The 19,120-nt window shown below is 40.6% G+C and overlaps 2 protein-coding genes across 5 annotated transcripts in view; both read left to right on the plus strand.

Annotated features, from left to right (window-relative positions):
• Positions 1-3,317, plus strand: part of SUSD3 (sushi domain containing 3) — a 79,652-nt gene extending 76,335 nt beyond the window's left edge. Inside the window, exon 5 of the mRNA XM_007499674.3 lies at positions 2,639-3,317. Within this exon, the coding sequence (XP_007499736.1) occupies positions 2,639-2,864 (226 nt within the window). The 3' untranslated portion in view covers positions 2,865-3,317. The remainder of the gene's footprint in view (positions 1-2,638) is intronic.
• A 9,407-nt stretch (positions 3,318-12,724) lies between these two features.
• The window catches only part of CARD19 (caspase recruitment domain family member 19), a 54,161-nt gene continuing 47,765 nt past the window's right edge, over positions 12,725-19,120 (plus strand). For 2 of the 4 annotated variants that reach the window (XM_016424311.2, XM_016424312.2), the window contains exon 1: positions 12,796-12,937. In XM_016424311.2, coding sequence (XP_016279797.1) covers positions 12,922-12,937 — 16 coding nt within the window. In that variant the 5' untranslated portion in view covers positions 12,796-12,921. Of the gene's footprint in view, positions 12,938-19,120 lie in introns of all 4 variants that reach the window. The other 2 variants (XM_016424313.2, XM_007499673.3) reach the window with 2 other exon arrangements.

A 19,120-nucleotide genomic window follows, 5' to 3' on the forward strand; every position in this document is an offset into this window, starting at 1 on the left:
TAAAGTTAAATAGAGGCCAAGAAATATTATAATGCAGAAGACCCTGAGTCTAGGAGGGTCCTCGTTTTCAAGTGCATGGGAACACTGTGCACTTGAAATACTCTGGCATCTAGATACATGTGCACTCAGTTCTTTCTGATTTGTCTGTTCCATTAGCAATTGTCCCCTGACCAAAAGGAAGACCTGGTAATTCTATTTTTCTCCCTTGACATTTGACAGTGCTTTATAGGAGTCCAAAGTAATTCACCTGTCAGCTAGCTCTTACTGTTAATTTGCTGTGAACCTTTAATGGCCTCGGTCCCCCAGGGGGTATTGATTAGAGTTGTATAACATGCTGATCAAAACACCTTTTGTGCTATTTAATGCATTTGGACACAGTGTAGTTTGACCAAAATCTGTGGGTTGCATTTTTAGCTTTTAGGATTTCAGAAAATTGATAACACTAATGATACATGATTATCCTCCAAACCAGTTTTATGGAAAGATTAGAATCCATTTAGAACAGCTGCAGGTCTTGCAGTGTTGACATTAGCCACCCCACCCACCCCCCAAAAGGTGTATTTTGTTGGGATTTTGTTTTTTCTGGTCCAAAAATACCAGGATAAACTATAGTTTTTGAAGAAAATGAACTGGGTAGTCAATGGCTAATACTAGCTCCTCATATTAGAAAGGGTCAGAGTTTCTATAGCATAAATAGCATTGGGTGCATTCAAGTCTTTTTAGGGTTCAATTGAATTAGTAGTATCCCATACCACTTTTTGTACTTCTAGTCCTTCCCAAGTCAATCCCTATCCCCAATGTACAGCAGTCTGGTTCTCCCAAAGCATTGGAGTTTCTGCTAAAAAAACACTCAAGCTCTTACAAGGTGCTATCAAATCTTAGCAAGTCAACAGTGAATTAAACTTGAGGAAGACACAGCTCATTTAAGGCTCTTTTAATGAGGAATATCATTCCTAGCTTTAGAAGTCTATTGGCTACTAGACAGCATCATCACCAAAGCAGTAACTTTGTGGATAGAGTCCAGAACTTGGGAGTTGGGACAACTTAATCCAGATTCAGATGTTGACTAGCTAGCTGTAGGATCCTGAGCAAGTTACTTAATCTCTCTCAAATTCAGTATTTTCATCTGTAAAATAGAGATAATAATAGTACCTCCTTCATAGGGTTGTTAGATTCAAATGAGATACAGAAATTAGTCTGTAAACCTTAAAAATGTTTATTATTATCTGAAGTTGTAGGACCTGTGATTGAATTCGATTTCTGCTGTTTATTGCCTGTGTGCGCTTGAGCAAGTCTCTCCCTTTCTTGTTTACTCTTTTCTTATTTGCAAAAAGAAAAGTTTAGCTGTACAGTGCCTCCCGGCTCTAAGGCTATGTTCTTTCCTCTTCATGGTTTTTAAAAAATTCTGGCATTCATTTCAGCTCCAACAATGTTTTGCATTCCCACTGAATCTTCTATATTACAAAGAGAGGAAGGGTTCTCATGCAGACCTAAATTCTTGGGAATCCACCTATCTTAGGGCAGAGCCATAAATAGTGCAGCAATGATAGGGTGAAATTGGAAAGATTTTCATGGAAAGAAGAAGGGGAGAGAAGCCACCAGGTTGTTCCAAGACCAGGCCATCAGTGCCAGGCAAAGTAGAGGTTTCAGATATTTCATAATGTATCAATTACTTCTAAAGCAGAAAGAGCCTAAAACCTCGGGTTCTAGTCCCGGTGCTGCCGTTTATTAGTGGTGTCATCGTAGCAAGCTAGTGATAAGGAAGGGAAACTGCATCTGGCTAAAATGTACCACAAACAATGAAGTCATATCAATACTAAACATATATGCACCAAATGGTATTGTATCCAAATTTTTAAGGGCAAGATTAAATGAATTATGGGAGGAAATAGACAGTAAAACTATGGCTCTGTATTCAGTAGAAGCAGAGAGAATGGAGAAGGCCTGGGGAACAATTCCAGGGAACCATGTTCAGGGTTTTTGTTACCTCCATTTAAAGTGCTCCAAGTTTCATGGTGCCTGGCAGATGGCAAGATCAATTATGGAAGAAGCACCCCACCCACACCCTTTGTCTATGTGTTTATTTTCTTTAGTCTTTAAAGGGCTCTCAAAATGGGATGATTGAGAGCCAACAGGTCTTCTACTTCTTCATGATCTCCCCACTCTGTTTGGTAGCATTATCAAATTAGGATCATCCTCCACATAGGAATAGCTCATAGTGTTAGCACTATTTTTTTTTTTATCACAAAGCACTTCCATGTGTGTCATCTAACCTAACACTTTCAATAGCTCTATGAGGTGCTAATGTCAATATTCCCTTTTACAGATGAGAAAACTCAGAGAAGCGTTAAGATTGCTATGGTCACATAACTAATAAGTGGCAGAGTTGGACTTGAAGTGTGATCTTTCTGACTGCAAGATCAGGACCAATGACCCAAGGAGTCAGAAAGATCTCAGTTCAAATCTTTTAGATACTTAATAGCTGTAAATGTAAAATGAGGGGGTTAGTCTCTATAGTTTCTAAAGATCTTTTCAGTTCTAAAACTATGATCCCACAATCCTACATGACACATTAAAAAATCTCAACTCTTTCAGAGAGTATACAACATGCCAAATAACTATTTTTTGCCCTCTCCAGGAATCAGGAAGACCACGTGGGATGGAGAGGGAATAATATGAACACTTACCAGCAAAATGAAAATGACTTATGGTCTATGGAGCAACAAGGTCAGATGCCACATGGAAGACACTTCCTTCCACGAGTCAGTGTTGGTCTACCAACAGTGAGCACAGTTCACCTGTTTGAAATTTCTGGAGAAGACATGAGGATTCCCAAGAAGCCTACAACATATATCCCTGGTTAGCCAAAAAAGGACAGAATTCGTTTGTGGGACCCAGACCAGACACTGCAAGGAGACCTCACTCTATGTGCCTTAAAAACTCCATTGACAAGACAGTGTCAGGCATTTATTGGGATAATTCATCTGTATCTGAAGATTGTATTCAAACATGCTTCTAGGGTTATTAACGTGAATATTATAACCGTTGTTGATATTGAACAGTGATGCTGGCTGTTAGCTAGCTAATCAATTGAAATCATAGCTGTCACCAAAAAATCCTGTTGTGATCTTACACAAAAATGGAAATAGCAAATTGTCAATTTTACTGCTTTGAATGTCATCAAGGAGCGTAACCTTTCAGCTGCTGAATTCCTTTAACCTGAATTTCTTTTGTAAATTTGCAAATGGGGATACATTTTTAAAACATATTTTTGCACAGTAGAATAAGAAAATGACAATAAAATATTTCTTTCTAAAGATGATGCATACATACATATATATTTATATTTTACAATACTAACTTTTGTATCTTCAGTTAAGCCATCTCATTGAGAAACAAAGGGTTAGACAAGATGGTTTTACTTCATTTTCCCTTTATATAATTTTATGATCCTTGGACTTAAAGGGACCATGGAGGAATGTGTGGGTAACCACTCTACCTTTTGCCTGAACTACTCTTCCTCAATGATGAGAACAGTAATTAAAGCTCCTATCCATCCCCTGAATGTCAGTTCTGACCAACCCTCAAGCTAATTGTCCATAAGCAGTTTCTTTATTTTTATCCTGGACTTTTTTTTCCCCATGCAGGTCTCATTTTAATGAACATGTTATCTTTGATAGCACAGCCTTCCCCATTTCACCCAAACTGAGATAGCTTTCCCTAAAAGACAAGAAAGCTGTTCCCAGAACCCAATTGACCTCTGCCTCCCTCAAAGCATATTTTTCAAGAATGCTGGGATAACTAGTGCACAGGGCTCCCAAGCAACAGGTGTTAAGAGCCAGGATGACATCACAAAGCCCACAAGAAAAGAGAAGAACAGCCTCTTCCCCTAAGTGAAGGGGAACCAGTCCAGAGACTTGAAGACTGCAGAGGACAGCCCAGGAGGCTTTAGGAAAATGGTGGAGAGAAGGAAGAAGAATTCCCACCCCCAACTCCTCCTTTGAGCAGAGAAATAAATTGAGACCCCTCCAGACATCTCAGATTCTGTTTTCCTCTGTCAGTGGATAGAATATTGGACCTGGAATCAGGAAGACTTGAGTTCAGATTTTTCCAAAGACACTAACTCTATGGTTCTGACCAAATTACTTAACCTGTGACTGCCTCAGTTTCCTCAACTCCAAAATGAGGATAATAAATATTAGCACCAACCTTCCTGTTTTGTTGTGAGGATCAAATGAGATAGCTCTTAGTACATTATTTAGTACATATTGTTGTTCACTTGTTTCCAACTCTTCATGACTCCGTATGGGGTTTTTAAGTGGTTTTCCATTTCTTTCTCCAGTGGATTAAGACAAGCAGAGATCAAGCAATCTGCCTAAGGTCACAGAACTACTGAGTGTCTGAGGCTGGGTTTGAACACAGGTCTTCTTAACTCTGAGCCCAATGCTCTGTACACCCAGCTGTACAGCTGCTTCCAGTCTGGCACTAAATTTATAGTTTTTCCTGACTCCAGACCCAATGTTCTATCCACTGTACCATCAGCCTTTAGCTGAAAGTCATGATGTAAGGGAAGATTTTATATGCCTCATTTCACTGTCCTCACTCATTGGTAAACTAATAAATCCGTCCTTTTAAATGAGTTGAGACAGGAGACCAGAGTTTGAATGAATGAGAAATTGTTTGGTCTGTTTTTCCAACCCTTTCTAAGATGCTCTGAGGGAAGGGACAGAGGTCAGTTGGGAGGCTGGAGATGTTGTAGGCCAACGAAGTTTTCTACACAGCTTTTATTAATGCCTTTTCTACTTTAATACCAGTTATTTTCCATCTCTGTCTCACTACTGAAACATCCTATGTAACAAGGCAAAATGATATCTGAAAGTAGGTTCCAACATTCCATATCTAGGGTTCTCCAACTCTGATGGGAGAAGTGTTCTCTGCGAACAAGATTGCTTGCAATTAACTGTATTTTGGTGTTTCCACCTTATTATTGCAAGGTGAAGGTAATCATGGTTTTGCCTATGGACATGGATGTGGGGCATCCGGGGTGACACAGAAGATAAAGCACCAAGCCTGGAGTCAAGAAGACCTGAATTCAAATTTGGCCTCAGATATTCACTGTGTGACCCTGGGCAAGTCACTTAACCATTTGCCTCAATTTTCCCATCTGTAAAATAGTGGAGAAGAAAATGGAAAAACCACTCCAGTATCTTTGCCAAGAAAATCCCAAATGGGGTCATGAAGAGTTGGACACAATAGAAACAAGTGAACAATAGTGGATGTAAAGTTTCATTTCCTTCACAGGGGGACCAAAGGCAGCCAAACTTACAGCAATTTTCTCACTCATTGGGAATATTAGGTAATCCATCTTTCAGTAAGTGTTTATTTAGGAAGAGAAGTAAAAAACCATAAAAACAAAAGTCTTACATTAATCTTATTTCAGAACACAGGAGACTCCCCTTGTAGTGTTGTCTTGGACATGCCTGGGACATGTATCACTAAGAAAATCAAGATGCTACAGATAAATGTCTTCTGTATCTGCCAGAAGTATTTCAGCCTCCCTTCCCAATCCCTTTCCTTCAGAACTTTGCCCTGGCATTGGGACTAGTGGAAGGTTGTCCTAACTGACGAGATCATCTCCCTCTCGTTCTTCACATTTGCGGGGGAAAGCAAAGCAAAGAAGCCCCAGGAGGTGAAGGAGTCAGAAGTGTAGCGGTCTGGAATGGCAGACCCGGAGTGGTAGGGACGAACCCTATATGAAAGGGGTCAGACAATGCCACATAGCTATACCCATTTGGACTGCAGACTAAGTTGGTGATGAAGAATCAATTTCTTCTTTAAGGCAGTTAATTGGTATATTGACTAGAAAGAGCTCTAGGCTTGGGATCAGGAAGACCCGAGTTTGCATTTGACCTGACACTTCATATCTGTATGATCCTGGGCAAGTCACTTAACTTCCATCTGTCCAAGTTTCCCCAACTATATAATGGGATAAAATAGCACCTACCACACAGGACCGTTTGTGAAATGAAATGATATTTGTAAAGTGCTTGGCACATTAGTAGATGCTTAATAAATGCTTCTTTCCTTATCAAGAGGTTGGGTCTGTACTTCTAGGCCTATCTCCTTCCTCCTGGCTTATCTTTGTCTTTCCAAATACTTTGAGTATTTAAAAGTTGCTTTATTTTTTAGGCAAATGTGATAACGATTATTGAAAAAGAAATTTTAACCCTTACCTTCCATCCTTGAATCAATACTATGTATTGGTTCAAGGCAGAAGAGTGGTATGGGCTAGGCAATGGGGGTTAAGTCACTTGCCCAGGGTCAAACCTGACATTAGATTTGAACCCAGGACCTCCTAGCTCTCAATCCACTAAGCTACCTTGTTACCCCCAATAATGGTCATTTTAGTGAGAATGGCCCAGGAGAAGAGAGTATTTTGCTAGAGTGTGATTTCTGGATGGGGACTTGGTGTTAACAGGGCTGATTAATTTTTACAACTTCCCAAGGCAGAGAAAAACACATTTACCAGGGTTTCTCTGGTAAATGAATGAGTCACAGAGACCAGGCTGTTAGCTGGTCAGTATCCAACATCATTGGAAAGAGAAATCACTCATCTAGAAAGGGAGGGACTGAGGGTCTAGCGAGAGAGAAAGCCATGCCCCAAGCAGAAGAGTAACCAAGCCCACAAAAACAAGATGGTGGAAGGAGTAAGTGTGAGATGGAGACCTGCCTGCTTGCTCACCACCTGTCCTTCATAGGCTTCATTGACTTTTCACAACTGGGAGGTGGCAAATAGAGAGGTGGACCTTCAAAGAGGGCATTCATTGTCTGGTTTCCCAGTCTATGTTTTTTCTCCATCTTAGAATTAATACTGTGTATACAGCAGTAAGGGCTAGGCAATGGGGGAGTTCAGTGACTTGCCCAGGGTCACACAGCTGGGAAGTATCTGAGCCCAGATTTGAATCCAGGATTTCCATGCCTGGCTCTCTATCCACTGAGCCACTTAGCTGCCCCTCTCCCCACAGTCTATTTTTCAATTTTGAGCAGAACAGAGCAGATCAAGTATGGTCCACACTTCTGCTCTGATTATCCTTCAAGAAACTGCTCTGCTTCTCTCCAATGGGTGGTTATTTTTCCTAATTTTTTAAAATTATCCACCATCACCACCACCTCCAAAAAACATTTAACTAAACAAACATGTTTAAAAGATTATGTGCAAAATATCACAAACCCCACATTGTTTACAGTTTGTTTAAAAATACGCCAATTCTATATGTGTGCTACTATAACCATCCTCTGCTTTTAGCCCCTTTGGGTTTGTTTTCCTTGGACACTTTTTTTCTCTTGCTGGTGGTTCTTACTAAAAGAAACTGTTTCAGGAAGCATTCCTCCGGATATCCCATCTATCTAGCCTTTATCTGTGTCCCTTGGCTAGTTTGGCTAAGGATAGGATAGAATCAGACAGACAGGGACAGAGAAAGGCTATGTGTATATTTACATAGGCATGTAGATTGTGCATACATGTATAAATGCCTCTCTGTGTGGACATATGTGCATATACATGTGCTATGTGTACATACATGTGTTTGTATGGAGACAGAAGCAAACCAACAAAATAAAATCTCTCATCAGTCTAAAAATTCAACCATTCACTGTGAGTCAATTGGAGTGAAACTTTCCTAATGATTAATCTCCAAGGTCACATTATCAATAAAAGTGAACAGGGGGGCAACTGGGTGGCTCAGTGGGTTGAGAGCCAGGCCTAGAGATGGGAGGTCCTGGGTTCAAATCTAGCCTCAGAGACTTCCTAGCTGTGTGACCCTGGACAAATCACTTGACCCCCATTGCCTAGCCCTTACCACTCTTCTGCCTTGGAACCAATACACAGTATTGATTCCAAGACAGAAGGTAAAGGTTAAAAAATAAAAGTGAACAGGTCTGGGGGACACAGTCCAGTAAGGTTTGAGAGCTAGTACAAACACAAATTCTTCCTCGTTTGGCAAGACTTCTTATTCTTTTGTCCTATGAGGAAGAGGAAAAATCACTTGGAGTCATCTATGATGCCTCAAACTAAACCTTCCCTAAGTAGATCAAAGAGAAAACTTCCCAGGGCAAAGTTAAAATACTCTGCCTCCATAGCCTCCTCCTGCTTCTGCTAACATCCCATTCTTGGCAAGCTGTATCAACCATCTGCCCTGCCAACTAACTTCTGGAGCAGGAAGCTTATAGGAGTGTTCCTAGCAACCTGAGATGCCATAACAACCACTGGGGGAGGGGGCAAGTCACGGGAGCCTGGAATGCTGGGAAGGAGCCTGAGCCTGTCCACTAGACAGGGAGCCGAGGCGTCCAGGAACTCGGGGCAGTTCAGGCATCCAGGATCAGCCTGGCAGATAAACCTTCCCAATTGACCAGATCGATATTGAACAACATCTTGCAAAGTCAGTTCTTGAATGGCTTGCCCTCGAGGGAATGACTGAATTGGTTCACCCAACTAGTCAGAATCCCTAATTATGACCCTGTTTTGTCATGGCCACCGTGTGTGTTCTTCTATTGTTTCTGCTTAGTTCTTCTCCCTGCCCATTGTTTCTCTGAATTCATAGCCATCCTTTCTTCCAACACAACAGCATTCAGTTATATTCTCATGAAAAAATGTGTTCAGCTATTCCCCAGTCGAGCGAGGATATCCTTCTTGGTTTGGTGGAAAGAATCCAGGCTTTTGGGTCAGAAGATCTCAGTTTGAATCCTGCTTCTGATGCGGATTGCCTGTGTGACTGGGCAAACCACTTAACTCTCCCAGGCACTGGTTTCTTCGTCTGAAAATGAAGGGGTTGGGCTAGATGGCCTCTGAGGAGCCCCTTCCATCTCTCTATAACAGCATCGATACAATTGCGGGGAAGGATGTTGCTATGAAAACAACAAAAGTACTGCTTCCCATATTTGGGGACTTTCCCTCCTAAATTCAATTTATAAACATTTATTAAGTTCTTGATGTCTACCAGGCTTAGAACTAAGACACAGGAGATACATGTACACACAGGAACAAAAACAATTCCTGCCCTTGAAGAGGAGGAGAGACTGCACGCACTTACATAGGAACAAAAAGATATGGAGGAGATGAAAAGGAAGCTTAGAGGGAGCATCACTAGCACCTGGGGGACCAGGAAAGGCCTCCTGCACAAAATGGGATTTGAGCCATGTTTGAAAGAAGTCAGAGATTCTGAGAAGTGTAGATGGGTAAAGAGAGCATGGCAGACACGGTCCAGGAGACAACTGGTACAAAGGGACATCATGGAGGAGGAACATCGAGGAGTCCAGGGCAGCTAGACTACAGGCTGTATGGAGAAAGTGGGAAAGGCCAGTCCTTTAGTCCTTCAATGAATCCTTACCCAAACTAATGGAAAGTTGCTGATTCTTAGACCTGACCGGGGCCCAATGCAACCAAACTCCTAATTAGAACTGATTATAATGGCATATTATATATAATAACAATTAATAAATTGGTGCTTATATGTTACATATAAGTCAATATATAATATTATGACACAACAATATTATATATTAATATAGTTACTAGAATAACATTATATAGATTATAACTGATTATAACTTTGTGGTTCCCAGGATATGAGCATTTGGAGCCACCATCTTTCTTAGACATCTCAATCTTCTCCTGCTGACCTTAACTTCCCTATTACAGTGGCACTAAGTATATTTGTTCTTTCAACTATCATTTATCAAGTGACCTCTGTATGAGTCTACCATAATACTGATGTCCTCTCCAACTGTCACATACTCTCCCAGCCTGGCTCCATGTTTCTTTTGCCTCTTTCATTTGGGCTTAATGACCAACCTTCCATTCTCTGTCTCCTCTTCTCTGTCTCCACTTCCTTACTCCCATCTACACTTCTCCAAGGAAACTATATGTTCAGATATTTACCTTTTCATTTCTAGTTCCCAGTCCAGAACCTTGAACCTCACTTGGTGTTTAATAAAGGCTGATTGGATTGGATGGAATAGAATCTGGGTTAAAGGTGAGTTCAATTAATAGTCCAGCTGGTCCAAATATCCAGGTGTTTGGCATCAAGCAGGAGGGAAAAAACAAAAAAACAACAACCAAAGGGCTAATTGATAGGAATTCTCTTTTCATTGGATACTTAGAATGAGGTGGTCACTGTCTTAAACATCATTTTCTTTTGTGTTACAATTTGGTATTTTTGCTTGTTTTGCATACTTTTAGGAGGAAATTAACAAGCTGATTCATCATTTTTAGATGTTTATTTTATTCCTGATATAAAAAAGCATTGGTGTGGGAGTGGGCAAGAGTGGGCAGGGCTCCTTGAGTGGAATTTGCCACTTTTATTTCCCAGTTTGGCCCTGGGAAAAATAGCAGAAAGGCACGTCCAGGAAAGGACTCCAGAAATCTGAGCCCAAGTCCAGACTCTGCCACTTAGCAGCTGTACAACTTCAAGAAAGTTTTCTCTGGTTTCCTTTTCCACAAAGCAGGGATAATGGTACTTGCCTTAAAGGCTTGAAGGTAGGGATATAATGACCACAACCAGCATTTCTACTATACTTTAGATTTACAAAACACTTTCATTGTTTCATTTAGTCCTAACATGAGCCTTGCTGGCGAAGTCAGAGCTGAAAAGAGCTGTCCTTGGTCACACAGCTATAAGTACCAGGCATGAGATCTGAACTCGGGTCTCTCCAGACCACAGGCTCAGCACTCTTTCCACTAGAGAAACACTTGGTATATTAGAGAAACTCTCATTCTTAGTTCAACCTAGCAAACATTTACTGAATGATTATTATGTGCAAGACATTATGCTGAATACAATGATTAAAACATGACCCAGCTCCCATCCTCAAGATGCTTACATTCTACTAGGGGAGGTAGGGTGGGATACAACTTGTATATAGTTCGAAAGAGAATTCTTTACTCTATTGTCTGAGTTAACACTAACTTAAGCACCTCACTAGACGGTGGAGACAGGATTGACTCTCATTTGTCTACCTTTTGATCGAATCAACACAAGCTTAAACTAGGTGGAAGAACTCACAAACCACTTACTGAATTCACCCCCTTAGAAACCCAATCAGCCAGGATAAGTATTCACCTCTCCAGAAGGTGAGAAGTTGATCCCACAGACACTGCCCTGTGTTCAGTGCTAGACAATTTGGAAACTGTGATTGACCCCAGTAAAGAGGGGCAGGGACAAAAAGTCACCATAAAAGATAGTCTGAAGAGATTGTATTCTGGAAATAGTCTTCTAGCTGGGGAGAGTCTTCGAGGGAGCTTTGCTGGAGACTTCAGCTTGCATTGTGGGCTTGGAGCTCAGCTTCAACTTAGACTGACTTTCCTGGACTACTTTGTTGGGTGAGTGAAAGGCTGACTCTTTTCCTAGTTTCTTAAGAGACTAACTTCCATCTTGGAGGAGGCTGAGTGGTTACTCACCACCAGCCTTCCTGGTTGAGAATTAATTAATCTCTGCCTGGATTAAGTAGAACCAGGAGTAAACATTTAGGTTGATAGGATAATCTTTACATTTCTCTATTTTATTGTTTCCTCTCCATTTTGTAAATATTTGTAAATAAATTTCTGACTCAAGATTCAATAAATACTGGTGATCACATAATTTCATATAATCATTTTCCATCCATTAAATTTAACCCTTACAATAGCTAATATAAAAAATGTATATAAAATATAATAATATATTATATTATATATAACATGTTATATATAATATAATATAATAATAATATAAAAATAGATAATACATAATGTATATGTACATAGATGTGTATATAGATAATACATGGGAGGGTAAGTGGGATACAATTATATATAGATGATATAATAGATATTCTATAGATAATGTATATGTATCTAGATATGTAGATAATATACTACTGGGGAAGGAGTAAGGAAATGGAAAGGAGATAAGTCAGAAAAAAATGTTTTAGGAATAATTGGGAGATGGAAGAAATAGTCTTGTAAATAATATATCCTTATTAATATGTACATTAATAATGAAGGCTGGTGTAGTAAAGAAAACCAGATTTCAAGTATTTGAGACCTGGGTTCAAATCTCACCCCTTGACACATATTAGCTGACTTAATGCTCTCTAAAGCACTAAGGGAAAGGTAAGTTGCAACCTAAATCAGAGAGGGATTTTCTATACTAATGAAATGGAATCGAGGGGCTGGCAGATACAATTGACTTTTTGAGGAAATCACTGTGGGGAAACCACACTATTAGCATTTGGTTGTACAAGTGTAAGATCTACACAGATTTTCTCCCTTTCCCCCCAAAATAATCCTTATTTTAAGAACAAAATGTCCTTAATAATAAATAAAAAAGGACAAAAAAGTCCTTAGTAACACTTAGCATAGGGGTAGCTAGGTAGCATAGTGGATAGAGAGAGCACCAGGTCTAGGAGACATGAGGTCCTGGGTTCAAATCAGGTCTCAGACACTACCTAGCTGTGTTGTATGACCCTGGGTAAGTCACTTTACCCCAATTGCCTAGGCATTTCTGCTCTTCTTCTGTAGAACTGATACTGAGATAGAAGGTGAGTTAAAAAATAGCATAACAAACATGTTTGTACCTGGGAAGGGAACCCAAAACATTTTCCTTTTTCATTACATAAATCTACAGTAGATGCCAGTGACAGTGCAACCCAAATTCTTTGAAGAACCTGGTCTGAATTTAGGTTGAGCTGATCACCACCTGCGGCATTGCCTTTGCCCATTTCCCCACGCTCCCTGCCGGTAAAAGCTTGCCTTGCACGCAGCTTTCTCTTTCACCTCCCAGAAGCCCTGCGGGTGGTTGTCCGTGCAAGGGGCAGCAGCCTAGCGTCCTGGGGGAAGCTGAACGCTCAGCTGTAACCATCAGCCCTGGCTCAGCCTCATGGAAGATGTTCTGCAGAAAATGTGAGTACTGGCATTGCAGGAAAAGCCTCCTTCTGTCCAGTCAGCCACTGACAAGTTCAAAGACCTTTTCCACCCCCTGAAACTCCAAAGTTGCTAATCAGGAAGAAATGGAAATGAGGGAGACATTTTCCTGAGAAAGGTCAAGTGCTGCTTATTCCCAAAGTTGATCGGAAGATCTTTTCCCCCTCTTGTATATTTCTTTTCTTTTCCTTATTTACCTAATTTTTGGATGAGTGGTGAGGGGAACTTTGCCCTTTCCTGTCTTTGGCGTTGTCATTTTCTTCCCAGATCTATTTCCTTGACATTTATCGGGATTTCACCAAACAAACCTTCCCTTGTGCTGGGGTGGTGAAAGGCTCCTCTCATTTGTTCTTTGCCAGCTGTGTGGTAAGCCGGACCTCTTTTCCTCAATTTTCAAGATGCCAGCTCCAAAAGTTCCCTTCTGTGTTTAAGATTAAACTTGCCAGCCTGGCTTTGGGGGTGTCTGAACCCAAAGAGGAGACCCTCTGTCCTCTTCTCTGTGATTCTGTGTCTGGGACTGGACTCTGAAGACAATCTCCAAAAAGGAATTCCTGAAACAGTTGGAAGAATGGAGGGGCTGCCAAATATGACTGCCCTTCAAAGAAGTCACTGTGGGAGGCCACACTATTGGCATTTGGTTGTACAGGTTCTGGTATGTAAAAATCAGAGGCATTCCAGGTGCCACCTCTGGTCTGAAGGGCATAGGATTGTATAGAGCGATCTAGCAGGGACCACAAAGGCCATCTAATCCAGCCCCCTCATTTTATCTTTATTTTTAAAAAGCCTTTACCTTCTGTCTTAGAATCAATACTAAGGAAAAAACCAGACACTTCCTAGCTGTGTGACCCTGGGCAAGTCACTTAACCCCCATTGCCTAGCCCTTACCACTCTTCTGTCTTAGAATCAATACACAGTATGGATTCTAAGTTGGAAGGTAAAAGTTAAAAAGAAAGAAAGAATCCATACTAAACATTGGTTCCAAGGCAGAAGAGTGGTAAAGGCTAAGCAATTGGGGTCAAGTGACTTGTCCATGGTCACATAATTAGGAAGTATCTGAGGCCAAATTTGGACCCAGGATCTCCCATTTCTAGGCCTGGTTCTCTATCCACCAAGCCACCTAGCTGCCCTTTGTCCCCTCATTTTATAGTGAGGAAGTTGAGGAGCAGAAGATTTAGTGGCTTGCCCAAGTTTACGCAATTAATATGCACCCGAGGTGGAATTTGAACCCAGATCCTCTGATATTGGGGCCAGTGCTCTTTTTCTTGTACCATATCCATGAATTCTCTCAGGTTTTTTGGGCAAGCAAAAACAGCTTGCTATATAATTGATCTACTATTTGTCATTTTCTGCTACTGTGGGGAGAGTTGGAGAAATCCTTTCCTCCTCTCTCAGAGCACTTTTCTTTGGAAGTCCAAGAGAGAAAAAACACTGAAAAGAAAAAAAAAGAAACTGAGTTCCAGGGACATTACATGAGAGGCGGCATGATATAATGGAGAAAGCATTATATTTAGAGCCACAGGATTGGAATTCAAATCCTTTGTCTGGTGTATACTACTGGTGTGACTTTAGGCAAATCATCTAAACTTCCCTTGACCAATAGGTCAGTATTTTCTGATAGAAAAAAAAAAAGCTCACTAAATTCTTTTTAAGAAACAGTTATCAGGGGGCAGCTGGGTGGCTCAGTGGATTGAGAGCCAGGCCTAGAGATGGGAGGTCCTAGGTTCAAATCTGGCCTCAGACACTTCCCAGCTGTGTGACCCTGGCCAAGTCACTTGACCCCCATTGCCTAGCCCTTACCACTCTTCTGCCTTGGAGCCAATACCCAGTATTGACTCCAAGACAGAAGGTAAGGGCTTAAAAAAAAAAAAAGAAACAGTTATCAGTTCTTTCGAACACAAAAATATGACCACAAATACAAGACAGACCAATTTATTTCTCAAGGATTTAGTGTAATCACTGGTGTTTTAATTGTTGCTTATCCATGTTGAGGTCCAGTTTTATATCAAGCAATCAGCAAGCATTTATTGAGCTCCTACAGTGAGAACACAAGTACAGAAAATTAAATAATATTCTATTTTCAAGGACCCCACTTTCTAAAGGAGGAAACAGCAAGTACATTTAGAAACACAGAGGCAGCGTGTATTTTTAAATAATAGTTTCTTTTTCCCAAATCACATGTTAAAAGTTTTTAACATTCTTTTTTAAAATTTAGAATTCCAAATTATTTCCTTCCTGAGTTAGTAAACAATCTAATATAGATTTTCCAATATAGCATAAATATGAAGTGGAAAAATACAAATATATACGAAGCGGTAAAATCCAAAAGAAAGTCACTAAGCAAGTAGGGGGATCAAGCATCAGTATTTTAAAGTCTACAAAGTCCTTTAGCCTATTAGCCTTATAAATAATTCAAACCCATTTCGCAGATGAAGAAATGGAGTCCCAGAGACCGTAAATGAGTTACTCCTCTCTGGTCATATAGCTAGTGAGAGTCAGAAGCAATACTTTGGCCTGGGTCTTCTTGGCATCATGTCTTGTCCGTTAGCCCCTACCCTACACTACCTTAAAGTAAAAACAGCAGAATCTGTAGCTGAAATGTTTTTCCTCCAGAGTCCTACCTTAAATCTAAAAAAACTCTACATCCGAACAGCTCAAAAGGTCCAGAAGACTGAAATATTCTAATATATACTCATTGTCTTAGGAGAGGAGGGACTCCCGTTAGCCCCATTTTGAATAAACCTGAATCTTTCCTTCTATCCCATTCAACCCCTTTCCTTCTTGGAGAAGTGGTAAGTTTCATTCCCTGCCGCTAAAAGAAAAGTTACAAAAGGCGGTCCATCAGTTACCAGCTCTAGAGGGACCTTCCTTAAATCTTTTGGGGCAAATCCCGACAAGAATTCCCTTTATCCAAATTCTAATCTGACTGTGGGGATGCCACCTCTGGGCTTTGATTAGTATTCAGACTGACCTCTCCTGGATTAGAATGAAAATAGTTTAAGTTTTCTGCCTTTATGCCACCACACCTCCCAGTATTATCTCCATTTTTCAGAGGAGAGAGATTGAGCTTCAGAAAAGTGACTTATCCAAGATCATACATGTAATTAGCAATTGAGGCAGGACCAGAATTTAGGATAAATTATGAGTCTGGAAATCCTGAGGCACTCTTGCTTCACCCACTTGGTGATTAATATCCCGCCTGCCCTCAAGGTTTTTTTGGGTTTTTTTTTAGTTACCTTAATAGGGGGACAGCTGGGTGGCTCAGTGGATAAGAGAGCCAGGGCTAGAGATGAGAGGTCCTAAATTCAAATCTAGTCTCAGATAGTGCCAAGGTGGAGGACCCTGGGCAAGTCACTTAATCCTCATTGCCTAGCCCTTACTGCTCTTCTTACTGCTTTGGAACTGATCCTCAGTATTGATTCTAAAACAGAAGGTGAGGGTTTAAAAAAAGTTGCTTTAACTGCTTCCTTCAGTTTAGAAAATATGAATTCTAGACCCCAGCCTTTCTTAGTATTGACAATCCAACTGTCAAGCCTACCCCTTATCTCTGGCCTGAATAGAAATCAATGGAGACAAGCTTCTAATTCTACCATTAACATCTATTGGTCACATAAAATATTAAATGTGCATATCTTGTGTGTTAGAACTCAAAAATGAAGGCATAGAAATTAGGAATTTTAAAAGTAAATTTTGTAGAAATTTAGAAAACAAGGAGGGACAGCTAGGAAGCACAATGGATAGAACACTGGTACAGGAAGACCTGGGTTCAAATTTGATCTCAGATACTTCCTAGCTGTGTGACCCTGGACAAGTCACTTAACCCTATTTGTCTAGCCTTGCTGCTCTTCTATCTTAGAAATGAAACTAAGACAGAAAGTAAGGATTTTTTTTTTTAAAGAGAGGGGAGAGGGGGTGTATCTAAAGTAGCTCAGGCCTAGAGACAATAGGTCCTAGGTTCAAATCTGGCCTCAGACACTTTCTAGCTGGGCAAGTCATGTAATTCCAATGTATATCCCTTACTGTTCTTCTGCCTTCGAACCAATGCACAGTATTGATTCTAAGATGGAAGGTGAGGGTTTTGAGAGAGAGAGAGTCAGTCAGTCAGAATAGAAACAGACCTCAGAGATCCCCTTGTCTAACCCCTTTCATTTTTTATTTTCTTTGGCCCAGAAAAGAAGGACCTTGCTGACCATCACCAAGCAATTAATGATGATTAGGAATAGTCCTCAGCTCTTTTGATTCTGTGTTGATTCTCTTTCCTCTTGCACATACTGAAATGATTTCCATTTTCCCAAGTTGGAAGGCAGGGAAGAACATAAACAGGTGTGCTGGGATCAACTACTATATGAGTATTTTTATACTCCAGAAATTGGCAAATGCTACAAACCAGAACTTGATTGACTGTTTTGTTGATTGACTAGACTTAAATAAGTAATGGCAAAAATGTTAATAATGCAGATTAAACTTAAAAGCTTGTTGTGCATTTCTAAAGTGGACCAGTAGTTAAATATTTACCAGCATCCCCCAAATATGGGCTACATGATTTGTTTTTTTTAAGTGCTAGATTTAACAGGTTTCAAATGCTGTCTATACTGTATGACTTTGGAAAAATAATTTATCCTTTCTAGGCCTCAGTTTCCTGCCCTGTAAAATGAGGTGGCTGGTCAGTAGAAGGTTTTGATATGTCAACCCCTTTGGCAGTCTGATAAAGTCTATAAATTATTCCTCAAAACTATATTTTAAATGAATTTTTTTAAAGTTGGCAGAGTGAATAGAGTACTGGTCCTAGAGTAAAGGAAAACTCTTCTGAGTTCAAATCTGGCCTCAGATTCTTACTAGCTATGTGACCTTGGGCAAGTCACTGAAGCTTACTTGCCTTGGTTTCTTATCTGTAAAATGAACTGGCAAAGGAAATGGCAAACCACTCCAGTATCTGTGTCAAGAAAAACCCCAAATGGAGATTATGAAGTTGGAAATGACTGAAAATTACCATATAACAGTAAAAGAAAAAATCATAGGATTAGAAAGGAAATCAAAAGTTAATGGAAATAAAGATGGCATTCTCCCCTTCCCCCACCAATCTAAATTCATGGTTATCCTCAAATCTATCCCTTGACTCTTTGGGGGTCTGTAGACCCCAGTTTATATAAACCCTGCCTAGCTCTGTATTTCTGCTCCTTTGATGACTGAGGGCCCAGCCTAGATTTACTATTGAAGGCTCAGCCTAAGTTTACAATTCAAGACATAACTTCAATTTTTGAGATTTCCATATCTGTTGAAAGAGTTCACTGGGGTCCGCTTCCCATCATCCCAGGCACAATCACAGACAATTGGTGAATAGGGGTCTGGATGCTCTGCTCCACACCCTTCATGTCTTTGCATTTCTTCAAAATACTCCCTCCTGATTCTGAGGTTTGCTAGTGAATGACCTGGCCTTATTTGCTATTATGTCAGGAAATGAGAGGACACTCCTCAGAAGGCCATTGTGAGCCCTTAGAGTAAGTGCCTAGGGACACACAGACTTGGAACCTGGTCCTTGTAAGGCTGAGCCCAGCTCTCCTTGTTATTTTGCCCCATGCCCCAGGATCCCAGTATATACCACCCTGGTATCTGTTACCACATGTCCTAGGAGTAGGATGATAGGGTCAAAGATTTCAAGCCAGAAGGGACCTCAGAGGTCATCTAGTCAAACCCCTTCACTTTGCAAATGAGGAAACTGAGGCAGAGGGAGGTAACCTGGCAAGAGGTCACCTAGAAGGGAAACCTGAATCCATAACTGATTCCTGAGCCATTGCTCTTTCTACTATTCTAGTCCCTCCTCTGCTATGTGACCTTGGCAAGCCCCTCCTTCTCTTGGACAATGAGAGGACTGGCCTAGACTATCACAGAGGCTCCTTACACCTCCAAAAGCCAATGTTTTTCTGCTGTAACTCTAGATGGCACTTCCATCCCTGCTCCAGACAGCATGGGAGTGGGGGGTCCAAATAATGCCCCTCTGGTTGTATGACCAAACTTACCCATTTACAGCCACCTGTACCTGTGTGGCAAAGTAAGGTGAAGAAATTATTCCCTGAATTCTTTTCTGAATGCTTCATTTAACACTCCAGATAATGAGTGCCAATGATCTGTAAAAGGAAGAGAATAGACTTAGAATATCTCTAATAC

Source organism: Monodelphis domestica, chromosome 7 (genome assembly GCF_027887165.1).
Source record: "Monodelphis domestica isolate mMonDom1 chromosome 7, mMonDom1.pri, whole genome shotgun sequence".
NCBI lineage: Eukaryota > Metazoa > Chordata > Mammalia > Didelphimorphia > Didelphidae > Monodelphis > Monodelphis domestica.